The 15,761-nt window shown below is 50.8% G+C and overlaps 4 protein-coding genes and 1 non-coding gene across 5 annotated transcripts; 3 read left to right on the forward strand and 2 right to left on the reverse strand.

Moving 5' to 3' along the window:
* Positions 1-1,787: 1,787 nt before the first annotated feature.
* On the forward strand, positions 1,788-5,905 carry HO133_005758 (uncharacterized protein; the record flags this gene model as incomplete). The annotated part of the gene is made up of 4 exons (XM_037296665.1): positions 1,788-4,394; positions 4,446-4,673; positions 4,724-5,080; positions 5,135-5,905. 4 exons carry the CDS (start codon positions 1,788-1,790, stop codon positions 5,903-5,905), a joined length of 3,963 nt encoding a protein of 1,320 aa, XP_037147846.1.
* Positions 5,906-6,491: 586 nt separating this feature from the next.
* On the reverse strand, positions 6,492-7,463 carry HO133_005759 (uncharacterized protein; the record flags this gene model as incomplete). The annotated part of the gene is made up of 3 exons (XM_037296666.1): positions 6,492-7,098; positions 7,152-7,204; positions 7,254-7,463. 3 exons carry the CDS (start codon positions 7,461-7,463, stop codon positions 6,492-6,494), a joined length of 870 nt encoding a protein of 289 aa, XP_037147847.1.
* Positions 7,464-8,795: 1,332 nt separating this feature from the next.
* Positions 8,796-10,412, forward strand: HO133_005760 (uncharacterized protein; the record flags this gene model as incomplete). Its single annotated transcript, XM_037296667.1, has 1 exon — positions 8,796-10,412. One exon carries the CDS (start codon positions 8,796-8,798, stop codon positions 10,410-10,412), a length of 1,617 nt encoding a protein of 538 aa, XP_037147848.1.
* A 2,842-nt stretch (positions 10,413-13,254) lies between these two features.
* Positions 13,255-14,585, reverse strand: HO133_005761 (uncharacterized protein; the record flags this gene model as incomplete). Its single annotated transcript, XM_037296668.1, has 4 exons — positions 13,255-13,317; positions 13,371-13,685; positions 13,736-14,194; positions 14,280-14,585. The coding sequence occupies 4 exons, from the start codon at positions 14,583-14,585 to the stop codon at positions 13,255-13,257; spliced, it is 1,143 nt and encodes a 380-aa protein (XP_037147849.1).
* A 382-nt stretch (positions 14,586-14,967) lies between these two features.
* On the forward strand, positions 14,968-15,107 carry HO133_005762. Its single transcript has one exon. It is a non-coding gene; the product is annotated as a tRNA-Ser (tRNA).
* Positions 15,108-15,761: the final 654 nt, after the last annotated feature.

A 15,761-nucleotide genomic window follows, 5' to 3' on the forward strand; every position in this document is an offset into this window, starting at 1 on the left:
TAAATAACTGCGGAATCGAACCTAATACGAACTAAATATCTCCGCCAAACATGCGGTTCCTGTTGCACCAAAGTCATGGTCTCCTTTCACGCACGGCGAACGAACAGTTTCGACTCTAACTAAGCACCCGAAGGGGGATAATGGCAGAGAAGTTGCATCTGGGAAAATTAGTTTGTCTTAAAGCACAGGGAATATTGTCGGTCACTGAATGCCTAAGAACGGCACGTTACACGTAACAGGTTTGACATTTAGTTTCAGATGGAAACGTGCTCCAAACTCGGGGTTCTCTGCTGTCCTCGGTTATACTATTGTCATGGAACAGGTCTTACCATTTCTTCAAGTTCCAGAACACCCATCAACGTTGCACGAAACCAGCATTCCTGCAACGCAACGACAACGCTAGATCAAGCACTGTCAAACACAAATTTCGAGGCTCCGATCGGGCTTTTCCAAGCGCTCCTTCTCCTATCCGTTAGATCCCTTCGACAAGACCGCGTCAATTGCTCTACACCTTACTAACGCCGCTGCGACTTGGCCATCCCAGCCGTGCAGTCAGAAAGTCGATCGAGTCGATTTCAAGAAAGAGTCTTGTTGCAAGTTGAGCGAAGAGCTCCAAAATATCTGAGGGTATCTCCCTGACGGAGTGAAATTATTCGCCATGGGAGGACACATATGGTAGCTATGCTCTGGTGTTCACCAGGCAAGCGTTGGAGAAGGTTGGCATTTTGGTTCACCGGTACCCGCTGCTTCGTACCCGATTAAGGGCCGCACAGCGAGCAAGTCGGTCGAATTTATCGAATGATCAGCTCGGCAGAGGGTTCAAAGATTGGGGAAAATAGAAAGAAGAAAATTCTTCGTATTTGCAACATCCTGGGAGACTGGACCAGAGAAGTACCTGTAAGTGCACAAAGCTTGCTTACCTGCTGACTGTCGAAAAGGATTGACTTCCTCCATGATAGGAGTTACAAGTAAGTAATGGCACTGCATTTCTTCTGCAGAGTGTGGGTTCGGGCGTCAAGTTTTATTTCAGTTTATGGCATGTTCTTTGGCAATTATTAGCAGTGGGGCGGGCTCTGGTTAATTTATGTTGTCTCTTGCTGTAGATAAGTCCCTGTAATTTGGAGGTTCTAGAACGGCGGTAGAAAGCAAGCGAGGAGCGAAGCTTTTCTAAGCGTGGCTCTGCTGCGTCATTTCGTTGTTTCATTCACTCCTCCCACCGTTCACCAACTCCTTGTCCCGTTCTGATGGCGTTCGATGACGTCTTGATAATGATGATAATAACGTACTGTAGATGTTGAGCTGAGATTTGCGCTTCCAGGATCCATGGTAGCAGTAAAGTTGAGACGAGAGAGTGCTTTGCAATAGATATTAGATAGTGAAGTAGACTGGCGAGTGACTTGAAATTTTGGGCGTTTGGATCGGCGCCCCGCTGGTGCCGCTACAAATTAGAATCCACGTGAACCAACGTTCTGACAAGCCAAAACCTTTCAGCCTCATTCAAGCTATCCCCCCTGCATCCATCGTCACTCACAGCAAAGTATCTCGGTTTATATCGGCGGCAAAGTCGTGTGTCGTGTTATTCAGCTCGTGTACACGGTGGTGCGCCATGCTTCAACGATTCGTGACGAGGGTGTAGTGCGTCAAGACCGAGCAACTCCCGTCAGTGCCGTCGCTTGCTCTTGCCAGCAGCCGACCCTTCCTTCCAACCGTCATTGGCCTCTACTCTCAACCGTGCATGAGAGGTTGATCCGTTGATCCGTTGATCAACCTTACTCACTACTCTAATCATGGACATCAATCTCCTGCTTTCTCCCCAAGAAACTCCTCGCGCGAATCCCGCCCCATCTGTCAAACCTGCCTCCGCGAAGAAACCACGAAAGCCACGCACATCCAAAGTGAATCAACCTTCACCTCTTGTCCACACCACTCTTCCTCCCCCTACCCTACCGCAGAACGCTGTGGTGCAAGCGCAAAATGCTGCCCCGAACTCATCCGCCATGGGGCCTGCTGCCTTAGGAGTGCGGATGAGTGCTAGTAGCACATCCCCCAGTGATGGCGTCCGGACAAGCAGGCAGCCTTCAACACCCGGTATGGATACATTAGCGGACCTGGCTTCGATGCAACATCATCAGCAAACAGCACGGGCAAATGCTGGCGGCCTGCGGAGTGCTGAGATCTACGATCATTCGACTTCGTCAGCAGCAATCCTCCCAGCTCTACAGGCAATGTCAAGACCAACAGTCTCGAGTCAGCTAAGAGGAGGGTCTTATGACATGGCAATGACAGAGGGGCCAGCGGAGACCGCTTCGCCGCGAAGGTACTCAACGAAAGCTCTCTCGGAAACCGATCTCCAGACCGTCACACAGCTGGTCGAGTACCTCGCTGCCAACCCATTTTCTTATGATTCTCACTTTCAACTCATTAAGATTTTGCATCAAGGCCTATCCAACCATTCTCATGTCCATTCACCCGCATCCTACGACCTACTGCAAGATCTACAAAGCGCAAGAGAAACCATGAGCTCCAGATTTGCCTTGGGAGAGGACCTCTGGGCGGACTGGATACAAGACCAAACACTGCTCGCGAGCTCACTCGAGGATAGGATTTCGGTCATGGAAATATGCGCAAAAGCTGTGGAAGAAGAGTCTGGCAGCACGAAACTATGGCTGGCATATGGTCAATGGATGTTGTCACTATACAAACAAGCACATCCCCACGACCAGAGGGTGTCTGGTATTGGGACGATCCCGGCACGGCACGGATGGTCTGAGGAAGATAGTATGGTGGCAAGAGAGGTCTTCAGCTGGCCGCAAATGATGGACGTCTGGAAGTGTGCTGAACAAGAAACGAGGTGGCGGATCAATGACAGTCACCTCGTCTGGGACATATGGACGGAGTTGTTGATGCTAGAGCTCGCGTCATCTCCTCTGCAAGAGGCGATCAACGATACGCAGTATCACTTCATCAATCGTCTTCAAACGCCTCACGCAACATGGGATCAAACTTTTCAAGCCTACTCGAACTTCGTCTCGAGGTACGATAATGCACAATACGAAGTCACGATGGTAACAGCGAATAGGCTGGGATTAAATGCCAAACAAACGTACAGTTTGCGCGAGATTAGGGAATTCGAAATCATGCGCGCGGGTGACAAGAATGACAGAGACGCCGAATTGAAGGCATATAACGACTACGTCGACTGGGAGCTCTCCCAAAGTCGGAAGAAACACAGCTTCAAGTTCGAACTTGCGAATGCTGTTTATCAACGGGCTACCCTTCGGTTTCCTTCCAACTCCGTGTTATGGGAGGGCTACGCTATGTTCCTGGTCGAGGAAAACACAACTCATCGTCGTCGAGATATATCAGCTCTCCAAATTCTCGACAAGGCAACCCGTCATTGTCCTTGGTCAGGAAGTTTATGGTCACAGTTTCTCTTGTCAGCAGAAAACAACAATCTGCCGTTTCCCGATATCGGAGATATCAAGCACAAAGCCACAAGTACTGGTCTGCTTGATGCTGGAGGGTTGGAGGAGGTACTCAAAGTCAGCACGGCATGGTGCGGCTTCCTCAGACGGCGAGCTTTCCATCAAGACTCTACAGACGAAGATATGGATGTGGCAGAGGTCGGTATTCGTTCTGCAATTGAGGACATGGACAACGTGGGCCGTACGAAGTATGGCACTGAGTACCAAGGCGATCCAGAATACCGCTTAGAAAAGATCTATATAAGATATTTGACTCAGAGTCGCAATTGGGAAGGCGCCAGAGAGTCCTGGAAAAAGTTGATTTTGAAGAGAGGCGATAGCTACGAGTTCTGGCTTCGTTTCTATCTATGGGAGATGAACACCTGGAGCAAGCTGGTTTACATTGAGACCGATCCCAACGGCGGTGGACGACCCTTCAAGCCCACCGAGGCCACGAAAGTACTGCAACAAGCATTGAGGCGGCCAAACCTAGATTGGCCGGAAAAGATCATTGAGATTTTGCAACATCATTGTGAAGACAATGAAGATGCTGAGGAACTTCAGTCTTCAGTCGCACAAGTCTGGAAAGCTACAAGAGCTGTGCAGAAGAGGAGGGAGAATGAGGCTTACGCGGCGTATGAGAAGGCACAAGCCGAAGCGTTACAGCAACAGCAGGGGGATCAGCAAGATCCCGCAAGCTTTGAAGACGACAGCCAGATTTCCAGCAAGCGGAAACGGGAGGACGCGGATGAGACAGGGTTCAGCAAGAGGAGTCGACCAGATGTCGCCGAGTCAACAGAAACGCAGTTAGAAGAGCAGCATCTTGCGGCTCCTTCGATACTCAAACGTGATCGTGAAAATGCCACCGTAGTGGTGAAGAATCTACCTCCCGAGACGACTGAGACAAGGCTGCGACAGTACTTTAGAGATGTAAGTCTCATTGCCTTGGCATCCACTTTTAACGTGCTGATTATCTAACAGTGCGGCACAATAAACAGCCTGACGCTCATGTCAGAGGCTGATGGTCGATCGGCAACAGCGTCCATTGAATTCGATTCGAAAGAAGACGTTCTAACGGCCCAAACAAAAAATATGAAGACACTTGACGATAGGGCAATCGAAGTTCAAATTGGCTCAGGATCGACACTGTACGTTTGTAATTTTCCTCCTGTTGCTGATGAGACTTGGATACGAGAGAAGTTCAAAAGGGTGAGATGCCTCTCTCAAGATAGATGCTCAAATGGCTGACCGGCTTACAGTATGGAGAGATTGTTGACATACGCTTCCCATCCCTCAAGTTCGACACGCACCGGCGCTTCTGCTATGTTCAATTCAAATCATCAAGCGATACTAAATCCGCCACTGAGCTTGACGGTGAGGACCTTGGAGACGACCTCAAACTTGTAGCCAAATTATCGGATCCGGGGCAAAAGAAGCCGAGAGAGGGCGCCATGTATGATGGACGAGAACTTTACCTGGTCAATCTCGATCGCAATACAACCAGGGCAGACATCAAACAAGCCTTCAAGAGATACGGCCACATTGAGAGCGTGAGGGTACTCACCAGAGTCGACGGCACTAGTAGAGGCATAGCCTATGTAGTCTTCCGAAGTAAAGTAGGCTCAAAATCATTGAATGTATTCTTGGTACTCTCGCTAACAGCTCGTCAGGATGAGGCCGAAGCGGCCCTCGAAATGAACCTCACAACGCTCGGAAATCGCGTCTTGAACGTCTCGGTCTCTACCAACGACAAGTTGAAACGCAAGCAAAACCAAATCATCACCTCTACCTCGACATCTCAACGCGGCACCACTTCCCCACCTCCACATACGAATGGCGACACCCACAGTGTCGCGTCGCCCGCCCTTCCCACCAACTTAGCTGGCCAGTCCAAATTTTCCGAAATCGAATCCCGTACCCTCGCGCTCCTCAATATACCAGATACAGTCAATGACGCCCGAATTCGAGCTCTCACAGAACCTTACGGGGAATTGGTCAAGGTATCCCTCAGACCGAATCATCAGGGAGCTATTATCGAGTACAAAAACGAAGCCTCGGTAGGCAAAGCGTCACTCGCCCTAGAAGGGCATGAGATAGCTCCCGAGAGGAAGATACGCGTTGGAACAGTCAGTGAAATGAATCAGCAGAAAGCTGAATATCGCAGCGATCGTATAGCAGTCGGTGCAGCAGCAAAGACTATCAATGCACAGCTACAAGGGCCGGCACCAATACGAAGGCCTGGTCAACCTGGGACAAGAAGGGGTGGGAAAGGCGGATTGGGAATCAAGAGGGGAGGAGTAGGCTTGAGCGGATCAAGAGCCACGAAGGATGGGGAGGACAAGGATGCGGAGATGAACGGAACGGTGGAAGGAGAGGAGAAGGGAAATGCGAAGAGCAATGCTGATTTCAAGGCCATGTTTCTCAAGAAGGACGGGGTGTAAGTGGTCTCAGATGGCTTTAACCGAGTAACGTATTGGGAAGTGGAACGAAAGCACTGTATGGCTGGCTAGCTACCTCGGACAATGAACCATCGGCTATGTAGCTCTATTGCACGATTTCAGTCACTGATAACCATTCGATTGAAGAATGTCTTTCCCTACATCCCTCTCACCGCCCGGATAGCCATATAAGGTACCTGTCTCAGCGACACACATCTAAGAATTGTTGACAAGCGCAAGATCATTTTCGACGCTCTTCTCGAAAAGAAACTAACGATTATTCTGCTTGATTGATGCCTGAAACCGGCGTCTAAAAAGCGTTTAGGCCTTCAGAATGTAACCCTTTCTGAGCAGAACTTTTCTGGCTTCGATCCGTCTTGGACTCCATCTTTATGCGTGGTTATATCACGCAGTGCAAACGAGCTGCTCGATGTCAAAAAAGCACGATGATATCAAATCTCTTCAGTCGTACCAGCTAGTCTGCTAGTCTCGGATGTCACGCTAACGACTCCGACAACGCACGGGGGTTGTTCCGTTTGAAGCAATACGGACGAAACTACCTGGCCACTTCATCTTTTGCCCATTGACCTCAGCACCCAACGTTTTCCCCCTTGGCCGGAAACATCTCCCTCGCCACGGGCAGTACGTCTGCCAAGCCCGTCAACGCCGCCACATCTGCCGCGATGAAACTGACGCAATCGTCCTTGCCCAACTCCCTCATGACCTCCGGCGTCCCCATGGCGAGCCCTCCGCGCGGCTTGTCGTGTTTCCTCAGCACGCGCGCGAACTCGGCGACCGCTTCCGAGTCCTCCGGTTCCGGGTCCCCGTAGTCCGTCGCGGCCGGATCCATGCTCACCCGGCTGTCGAGCGTGCCGAGCCACACGGCGTCGATGTCCGGGACGTGGGTGAGGATGGCGTCGAGGTTGTCGATGCCCTCGACGGTTTCGATCTGGATCATGATTGCCGCTTGGCGGTTCATGTTCTCGTGGACGGTTTCGGCGGGATCGCTGGGGAGGGTCGTGACGCCCGGGATGAGGCGGTAGGGAGGGGCGGAGCGGGTGCCGCGGTTCTTGACGCCGTATTTGACGGAGGAGACGGCGTGTTGGGCTTTGGTGACGGTGTTGACTTGCGGGATGACGACCGAGGCGCCGGCGTCGAGGGCGAAGCCGATGGTGGCGTGGTCGTGCCCTGGGACTCTGGTTGACGTTGTCAGAGATGTAGATTTGAGTGAATAGGTCGAAGGACATACCGGACCCAGGGAATGGTTCGACCTTCACTCATGAATTGTATTTCGTGGACTATCTAAACACAGTGTTAGACAGCATAATGCTGAAAGGGATTTTATTCGTACCGTGGTCATGGTTTCCACGCCACAAGAAGAATGCTCCCAATCGATCCAGACGGCATCAAAACCGAGTGGTGCGATGAATCTTGCAGTGGGGACAGTACTCAAAGCGAGAGACAGGCCAAGGAGAGTTGGGATCTTGCCCTCGTGGGCATCACGTATCGCTTCACGGGTATGATGAGGCTGGAATAGAGACGTCGCACGGTAGGCTGCCATGCCTTTGCCGGCGACAGACTCTGCGGCTCTCGTTTTACCATTGTCTGCGGCTTGAAAGGATGAACCAGGTATACAGGACAGGAGTTATTTTATCAGGAGAAAGTAGATAGGTGGTAGCGATTACGGTGCAAAGAATGGTTAGGCGGTGTCTTGGTGGGTCATCATTGTCACAGGATGACTATGAAACTGAAAATTCATTTCATAAAAGCTCAATTCAGAATCTCTAGGATGACGAAGGTATGCAGATACCCGAAGAATGAATGACCGAATTTGAGATTCCAAATCTCATTGATAATCCAGTGTCTATTCCATCCCCAAGAGCCTTGTTGTACGCGCGCCAACTGGCCCAGACTGAAATCGTAAGCCTTGCTTTCACGATAATATGTATTAAGACAGAGGCCCGTTGCTTGGTGGTAAGGTCAAGGAAGGGTACATAGGCTACACTCTTGGCTGATTCTGTTATCCAAGGGAAAGGAAAGAATTGTCAACGAGCTCAAAGAATGGATGACCGCCGGGCAAGCTGTCAGAGCGCCGCACTCTCCCCAAACTTGGTCGGACACCAGCCAATCAAGACCAATTCTTTCATTGACGAACCCCGCTTCTAGGCAGTGGATCCCCCCATGTCCGCGTCTCCATGATTGAGAGGGTACCCGACGTCTTGGTCGCCAGGCATTTGTGGTGGTACCTTGATTACTTTTAGACGATAACGACTTCGCATCAAGGCAAGAATTTCGTATCACAGGCGTCCAACCGCAAGCAGAGTGATATAGCCAGGTCCTGAGTTAGAGCGTGTACGTTTACGCATGCATCCGGTGCCACTCCAGGAGATGTCAGAGGAAAGAATAGCTGTAAAATGCTGATGTCTGGCTGGCGTGTCATATTCATGGGAAGATTCTGTCATCATTGAGTTGGACTGTCTAGGTCTCTGCTGGAATACATGAGCCTCGACGACTGACAAGTTGCCTAGATCAGAAGAGGACTACCAATTTCTAGTCAGACCGCAATAAGAGTAACAGAAATCAGGAGTAAGATGCCGCCAGATCATCAAATTTCTTGGATCTATGTTGTTTGAAATGATACGCAGTGAAAGCTTTGGGACCAAATCTTTGTTCTAATGAACTAGGCAAGGAGTGCAAAAACCACAAAACTGTAAACACTGAAGCTCTGGACCTCTATGGAATATAAGACGTCACGTGCGCGTTCTTTAGCGCGCTTAACGCGATCGCGTCTCTTCGTCAGTGCAACAGCCACTGCGACTTCATTCAAGGCTTCCCCTTATTCGTACCGGCCATTAAGGACTTGAGGGGCTTCCTCCGCCACGCGCGACGAAAGATGCAGGCTAAGAGCCTTCCACCGACATCTTCGTTGACTATACTCAGCTCCTCGCAATCAGCCAAAGAATTGGATGCTTCCCCTACAACGGCATATTCCGCTGGCCATTTACCCTCATACCGCGCCGTTAAAAATTTACCCTATGAGCTCCGCGAGCATTGCATGATATATCTCGAAGAGGGTCTTCACTGTCAAGCCTTAAATCTTCTGACCTCACTCTTAACATCCGGGTCTACCTCTTCGAGCCCACTTCCTGCCTTCCTTCCGCCGCCTCATTACCTCGCGCTGATCGCGACCCTAGCCGTCCATCCTACCCTGACGACACGGGCGAAGACCCTGGATCGAGTCCAAGCCGCCAATCTTGCGCTTCGATATCTACGCTTGGTGCTAAAGCATGCTGGTCCTGTCAATGGCAATCTCAATGACGCATTCACATTCAATAGTCTTAGCTTTTCGTCGCGGCGCGGAGGAAGTGGGAGAAGAAGAACCACAGGCGAAGGGGCAATCCCTCCTGTCGATGATGATGAGCGCATTGATACCGAATTGGCGAATGCTGGGTCATTGTGGGCACATGCAGAAGGTTTCTGGCATGTTGTCGGGTGGTGCTTCAACTGCAGTATCCTGCACAAACGGCGGTGGGAGAGATGGAACGCCTGGCTGACGTATATGATCGAGGTTCTCGAAGTGGACTGGGATGCGCGGGAACACGGAGAGGGGCATGAATCGAGAGAGAAGAGCTTGATCATGAAATATATCAACTCCGGAGCCACCACTGCGGGGAGGCAACGACACATTATAAGGGCCGTCTTTGCAGATGGCAGGACAAAGTCAGTGGCTGAATTTGGCGAAATTTGGAAGAACGAGACAAAAGAGCTGAAGAAGGACGTCGACGTCACAAAAGCAGAGAAGAAGATCGATATCGAAGCCGACAACTACGGCGATTACATGGAAGACGAAGATGATGAGGACTTGGCGGACTCACCAGAGGATCTCTCGCCTCCCCCTGAGCAAATGTCAGAATCCATCCCCAACGTCGCAGATGACCTTGGCGGTATGGACTCCGTCAACCTGCGTCTTCGTCTCCTCTCCCTCCTGTCCAAAGTGTCCGCCGGCCTCCCCGACGATTTCACAGACCTTAACACACTCTACGATAACTTCCTTGAGCACATCCGCTCTCTACCAATACCTGCATTTTTCCTCATAATCTCACCAACCACTCTCCGCGTCTTCACCCCAGCCGCAGCATCATCACTCGCACAATACATACTACGTTCTCTCATCGCGGCATCTGCACCTTTGCCGCTTAATGACAACATTTCACAAGACATACTCGGAAGGAGCTATCTCCCTTTTCCGGCGAACACAACCAGTATTGTGGATAATACGAAGGTCAGCTTGTGCGTTGAGACTCTGCTGCGACTTCTGGACCACCACATCGGACTAGCGTGGACGCCAGGTCTACACGAGGCAGCGGAGGCGGGGATTAAAGCCAGGACTGCAAAAGCGAAGAAGAAGCAAACAAAGAGAGGGACTGATAGGGATTGGGGTGGTGATGGGACGTGGTTGGCTGCTAGTGCAGAGAGAATAAGGGGCGTGGTTGGGATGGCAAAACCGTGAAAATCTTACCATCATCACACATGGAATGAATCTCGCCGAGGTCATCGTCATCGCAGGTATGTGCAAACAACTTGAAGCGGTTTGCACTGGTGTGCTCGACCAAGCTGTTATTGTGTTGTGTGATTGCATCTTCAAATGCTTCAGCGTTGATGCTCAAAAATGTCGTACTCGCTCATTTGGCCCACATGCGCAAGGCATTGGTGTGAATGCCTGGTGATCAATGTTTTGCTTACATTGCCCTCCTTCCCAGATTTACGTCTGTCAACCAAAGCTTCGCCCGCTTTTCCGGCATACAGGATCGTTGCTAGTCGAAGAAGAGCAGCTATAATCATCATAGATCGGAGTCACGTCATGCGGAATCCTAGACGACCAACAAGCTTCATTACAGCAGGTATCCGAACAACAGGCATCCGCCCCAGCCGCACACCCTACATCCAACTACATTTCCTGCAAAATCGATCCTCGGACAATCGCTGTCAAAATCCACAGAGACGTTTGTTTGAAAGCTAGTAATCGAAGTAAGATATTTACACTTTTGATAGAAAGATCAGATAGGGAAGAAATGACAAAGAAGAGTATGAGTCTTAAAGCTATTACGGAAGTGAAAAAGAGGCGCAAGATCGGAGTGGGGTGGATGGACGGTCCGAGGTTCAATGAACAAGTTCAGGCATTTTGATAGATAGTTCGTTCAAACCCTCAAGAGCGCTTGCGCACCCATCCCCCAGAACTCAAGCAGGCACCACCGACACAGTGTTTGGATTTTGGAAGGGAGGGAGGTGAGCAGGATAGCGTGGTAATATCATTGTTCTGATGAAGCAAGAATTGGATATTTTTGCCGTCCGTGCAAGGAGCATTATACAGACGTCTTCGCTATATTGGGTATCTGGCGCAGTGAAACTCCGTAACGGTACTCACCGGGAACCAGCCCCGAAGACATCAAGCTAGAGCAATTAGAAGGAATCGCCAAAAAAAACCCGCAAGAGCCGCAAACGCGAAGAACAAGTCCCCTCAGCCACCCAAACCGCCCAGCCCGTAGAAAAGTCATCACCCTCACGCCTTCCTCCCCACCCCCGGAATCCAATCCCAACTCCCCCTCTTCCCCTCCCCCCCGCTCCCCCCGCTCCCCCCGCTCCCAACACTCGACCCACCAACCCTCCTCCCCACCTCCTCACCGACCGCATTCCCCCGCCCCCCGCGCCCGACGTGATAAACCGGCACCCCGCCCCCCGTCGTCGCCAACTCCTCGTCGAAACTGAAGACGCGCCGCTCCTCGCCCGCGGCGTGCATGTTGCCCGCGCCGCCCCGGCCCGTGCTGTAGTTGGGCGTGCGGCCGTGCGTGTCGGACGGCGGTGGTAGTGCGGACGGGGGGAGGGGGGTGGAGGGGGTGCGGTTGCCGGCGCCGCCGCGGCCGAAGGTGGTCCTTGTGGGGGCGGGTTCGTGGAGGGTGTAGGGTGTGGAGGTGGAGGAGGGGGTGGACATGGTGGTGGGGGGTGTGTTGTTGTGGTGGTGGTGGTGGTGGTGGTGGTGGTGGTGGGGTAGACCGACCTGGTTTGGGCGGGCGGAGAGGTATTCGAGGATGAATGCGTCGCTCATGGGTGTGGTTGTGGTGTGGGGAGGTGTGTGGATGGTTGGGTGGTTGGGTGGGGGGTGTTCAGTTGGATATCAGACAGGTGGGTAGATGTCTTTGATGATTGAATGGTTGGATTCTAAATTGATCTGAGTGTGGATGTGGAGGTAGGTAGATGTGTCTGGTGAATGCTCAAATCAATCAAAAGACAGTCGCACTCCCACCCCCTTATATATCCTCTTTCCCCATCGGAGCCACCGTCTGGTTAATAATGACATGTGGGAAGCTTCTTCAACAATTGCACCTTACTTTGCCATTAGGTGAAGATACTAATCCGTTAACTGGAAAGACCAGTTAAAAAGCGAGGATTTTCGATGGGTGCGTGACCGCAGCCAACCGAGGCGCCTTGCAGTTAACGGCAACCGATGGGGTAAGTAAGGCGAAAGTTCCGACAAAGCGGCGTCTGGATCGTCCAGAAGCTTCCACTGAAATTTCACTGTGTCGGAACATGCTCCGCGAAGAGCCATCGGACACGGCAGAATTTTCACTCGCTGCTTTTGAAGCGGAAAATCAAGGCAAAACGTAATTCGAAAATAATGTATCCAGTCATAATTCAGGCTTTGGGAGCATGTTGGTTTGATTTACCATTTGCTTACGCCTTGATGTCTCTTGGCTTCGGGAGGGGCAATTTCATGAGGGTAATATTGCATATTATGGGGGTAATGGAAATTCCAAAGCGGATGCTACGACGCTGCCCAAGTCCAGTTGAAGAACGTGACGCATCCACTGGACGCAGTATGACCCCCTGTAATCGAAGCAGTCTGCGTTTCTTGCATTGTGTTGACAGCGATGAAGGCTGTAATAACTTGTGCATGCATCCAGCTACATATTCCAAGCTCTCGCTCTTCCCATGCCACCTCTCGGATCCATTTGACCATACCACGAGTCTCCATGCCAGCTTGAATGGACCTGCCCTAAATTTGGGCTCGTGTAGTAGTGCTTTCCCCCGCATTCTAACGATCAGGTACGACGTTCCGAAACGCGGGTAAAAACCTAGAGCAAAGTACGCAGCCTGGTAAGCGGTCTGGAATCTCTAAACCTGGGCTCCTTAAGGTCGGTCTGCCAGTCTTCCCTCGTGAAGTCGTGATAGGAAGTAGTGCCGACCTCGAGACACAGAAGATCGACCTTTCCCCTCTTCTCGTGACGGACTGCTTGCCATTGTTGACCATTGCAGTGGAGAAATCATAGGCTGGCAGTCAAAACACATATAGCTCCCTAGTTGAACTTCGTATGAATGATCTCAGGGTTCTCGTGCCAGTCATCGATATTGACCCACATCTGCGAGCGCACATTAATACCGAGATCCGACTAATCGGGACTGGATGACGAACCTTTCGGAAAGTACTCAACCCAGCAAGAATACTACCTCCGATCCAAGTACTGTATTTCCTCTCGGGAGGAGCGAAGATCTTGATTCTCATGTCCTTGACCGCTAGTCTCTGCACTTCATGCAGCAGCCGGTCTCCGAAACCCTTTGTGAGTGTTGAGCCCCCTGACAACACGATATTGCCAAACAGGGATTTCCGAAGGTCCACGTCCGTCCTGTTAATTGCATCGACAACGATTTGATGTATTCCCGGGTATTCGAGTCCGATGATCTCAGGGTCGAACAGGATCTCAGGCGCGCGATATCTCTCCGAACCAATCTATTCACCCTTAGTGTCGTGATTCTCAAGAACGCATGCCAAAAACCCACTTTTATCTTATTCCCGTCCGGTAGCGGATACTCCACGACCTTGCTCTCTGGCCTTCCCGCATGCTGCATCCACTCCTTCTCCTCCTTCTTCGGATCCAACGCCACGTATGAATGCTTCTCCTTGATATTCCTCACAATCTCCTTCTCCGCACTCGTGTGGAAAACATAGCCGCTCTTCCTAAACAGCAACTGCATATATTCCGTCACATCTCTCCCCGCAACGTCGATTCGCCGTATACTGCTTGGCATAGCGAAGCCTTCGTAGACTGGTACTGCGTGTGATACACCATCGCCTGCATCAAGGACTATGCCTGTTGTGCGACCAGAGGCGTAAAGTGAGAGGACAGCTTGGATGGAGGTGTACAGTGCCGGGACATTGAAGTTTTCGAAGAGAATTTGGGCGGCAGTGTCCCGGTTCGCTCGTGGGTTAAGGGGGGGTTCTGTGAGAAGGACTGGGTGCTGTAGTCACGAAGGTCCTCAGTCAGCCGAGCTCTAGGGGCAATTCATGGTGGAAGTGCCAGAAGAGATCCTGTGAGCGGCGTACCTCTTCACTCAAAGTCTTCAGCTCTTCCTGATACACAAATTGCCATATCCTCTCCATATCATCCCAGTCTGTGACAATGCCATGCTCTAAGGGATATCGTATCTTCAATAATCCTCTAAGCTCCTCCGCTCTTTTGCCAATAAACACATCCCCTTCTAGAGCCCCAGCCAACACCCTCAAATGTTTTGGCCTACCCACAAAGGATGGAAAGTAGCATTTCGGGAGGTCCTCCCCCGCGAAGCCAGCTCGTATCGTCCCACTCCCATTGTCTAGCACTATGGGCGCGTTGTGGAGCGTCTCTGTCATTATTGCGGCGATGTAGTGGCCTCAAACCAGCGTTTGGAGTAGGAGGTAGATGCTCAAAGATGCTACCGGTAGGCATCACGAGTTGAGAGTAGCGGATGTGTCATAGCAAAGGAGCTGTCTGTTTGGCAGCGTCAATTGTTGTAGAGTGAGACGCGAAGCGCGATGCCAAGCTATACGAAATGTACCCCGATCTCGCCGCCCTGTGGTCGCACCACCTGGGTAAGCTGGGAAATTACACACTAAGGCAAATTACGAGCCACAGCACAAGTCTAAACGAGAGTGAAAACATCGTATTTTACACCGCGTACACCTTGTGCAGTTCCCACCTCAACATTTTTTATTAGAACTTTTATTAAAATAGCATTCATCATCCAGCAACAAAGACACTTTGGCGGAGTGGTTAACGCGATGCCCTGCTATCCGGCTAAGGCATTTCTTTCGAGGTAAGCCAAGGTTGTAAAAAGTTAGACCTCAAGTGACTAACAATTTGACAGAGCGCAGGTTCGAATCCTGCAGGTGTCGAATGTTTTTTTCCAAAATCATTGGAATGAACTTCAATTTTTGCTAAATGTTACTCGTATCCACCCCCATCGTGAACATCTTTCCTTCAACATTCAGTTCCGGTCATATGACTACAATTTGAGAGACACACACAACGTAGACACACGCGAACACTGGGTTAGTATGGACATAAAGGCTAGCGTGGCAGGCGTGGGCAGATACATAATGAAGGTTTCTCATAGCGAACTTGATTCTCTTTTCTTTTCTCGTCGTGTTCGTCTTATATCTTAGACCAAACCTCTGGCTACTTAATATTATCTAAACTTCTTGACACACCCGAGGCGTGCTGTCACGTGTAGGTAGATAAATTTCTTCCGTAACGCTCCTAGACTAATACAAATAAGTGTTCTACCTCAAGCTGCCGTCAAGATCACACCTGGCTCGCCTCAATCCATAGTTGGAGAGCTTTCAGAAGAATGGTGCATTCCATTTTGAATAGGTCTTTAGCGGCGCGTAGCGGAGACGCGCTAGACCACGGTCTAAGCTCTGTTCGCGTAGGATGGACCTTACAAGTGGCACAATTTGTTGTGGCTTAACAGACGACAAACTTCGGATGGAGCCGAACTACCATATTATGGGTGATCTCAATCTTTCTCGTCCATCTGACTGTGACCT

This window comes from Letharia lupina (genome assembly GCF_014066315.1).
Source record: "Letharia lupina isolate WasteWater1 chromosome Unknown contig_22, whole genome shotgun sequence".
Taxonomy (NCBI): Eukaryota; Fungi; Ascomycota; class Lecanoromycetes; order Lecanorales; family Parmeliaceae; genus Letharia; species Letharia lupina.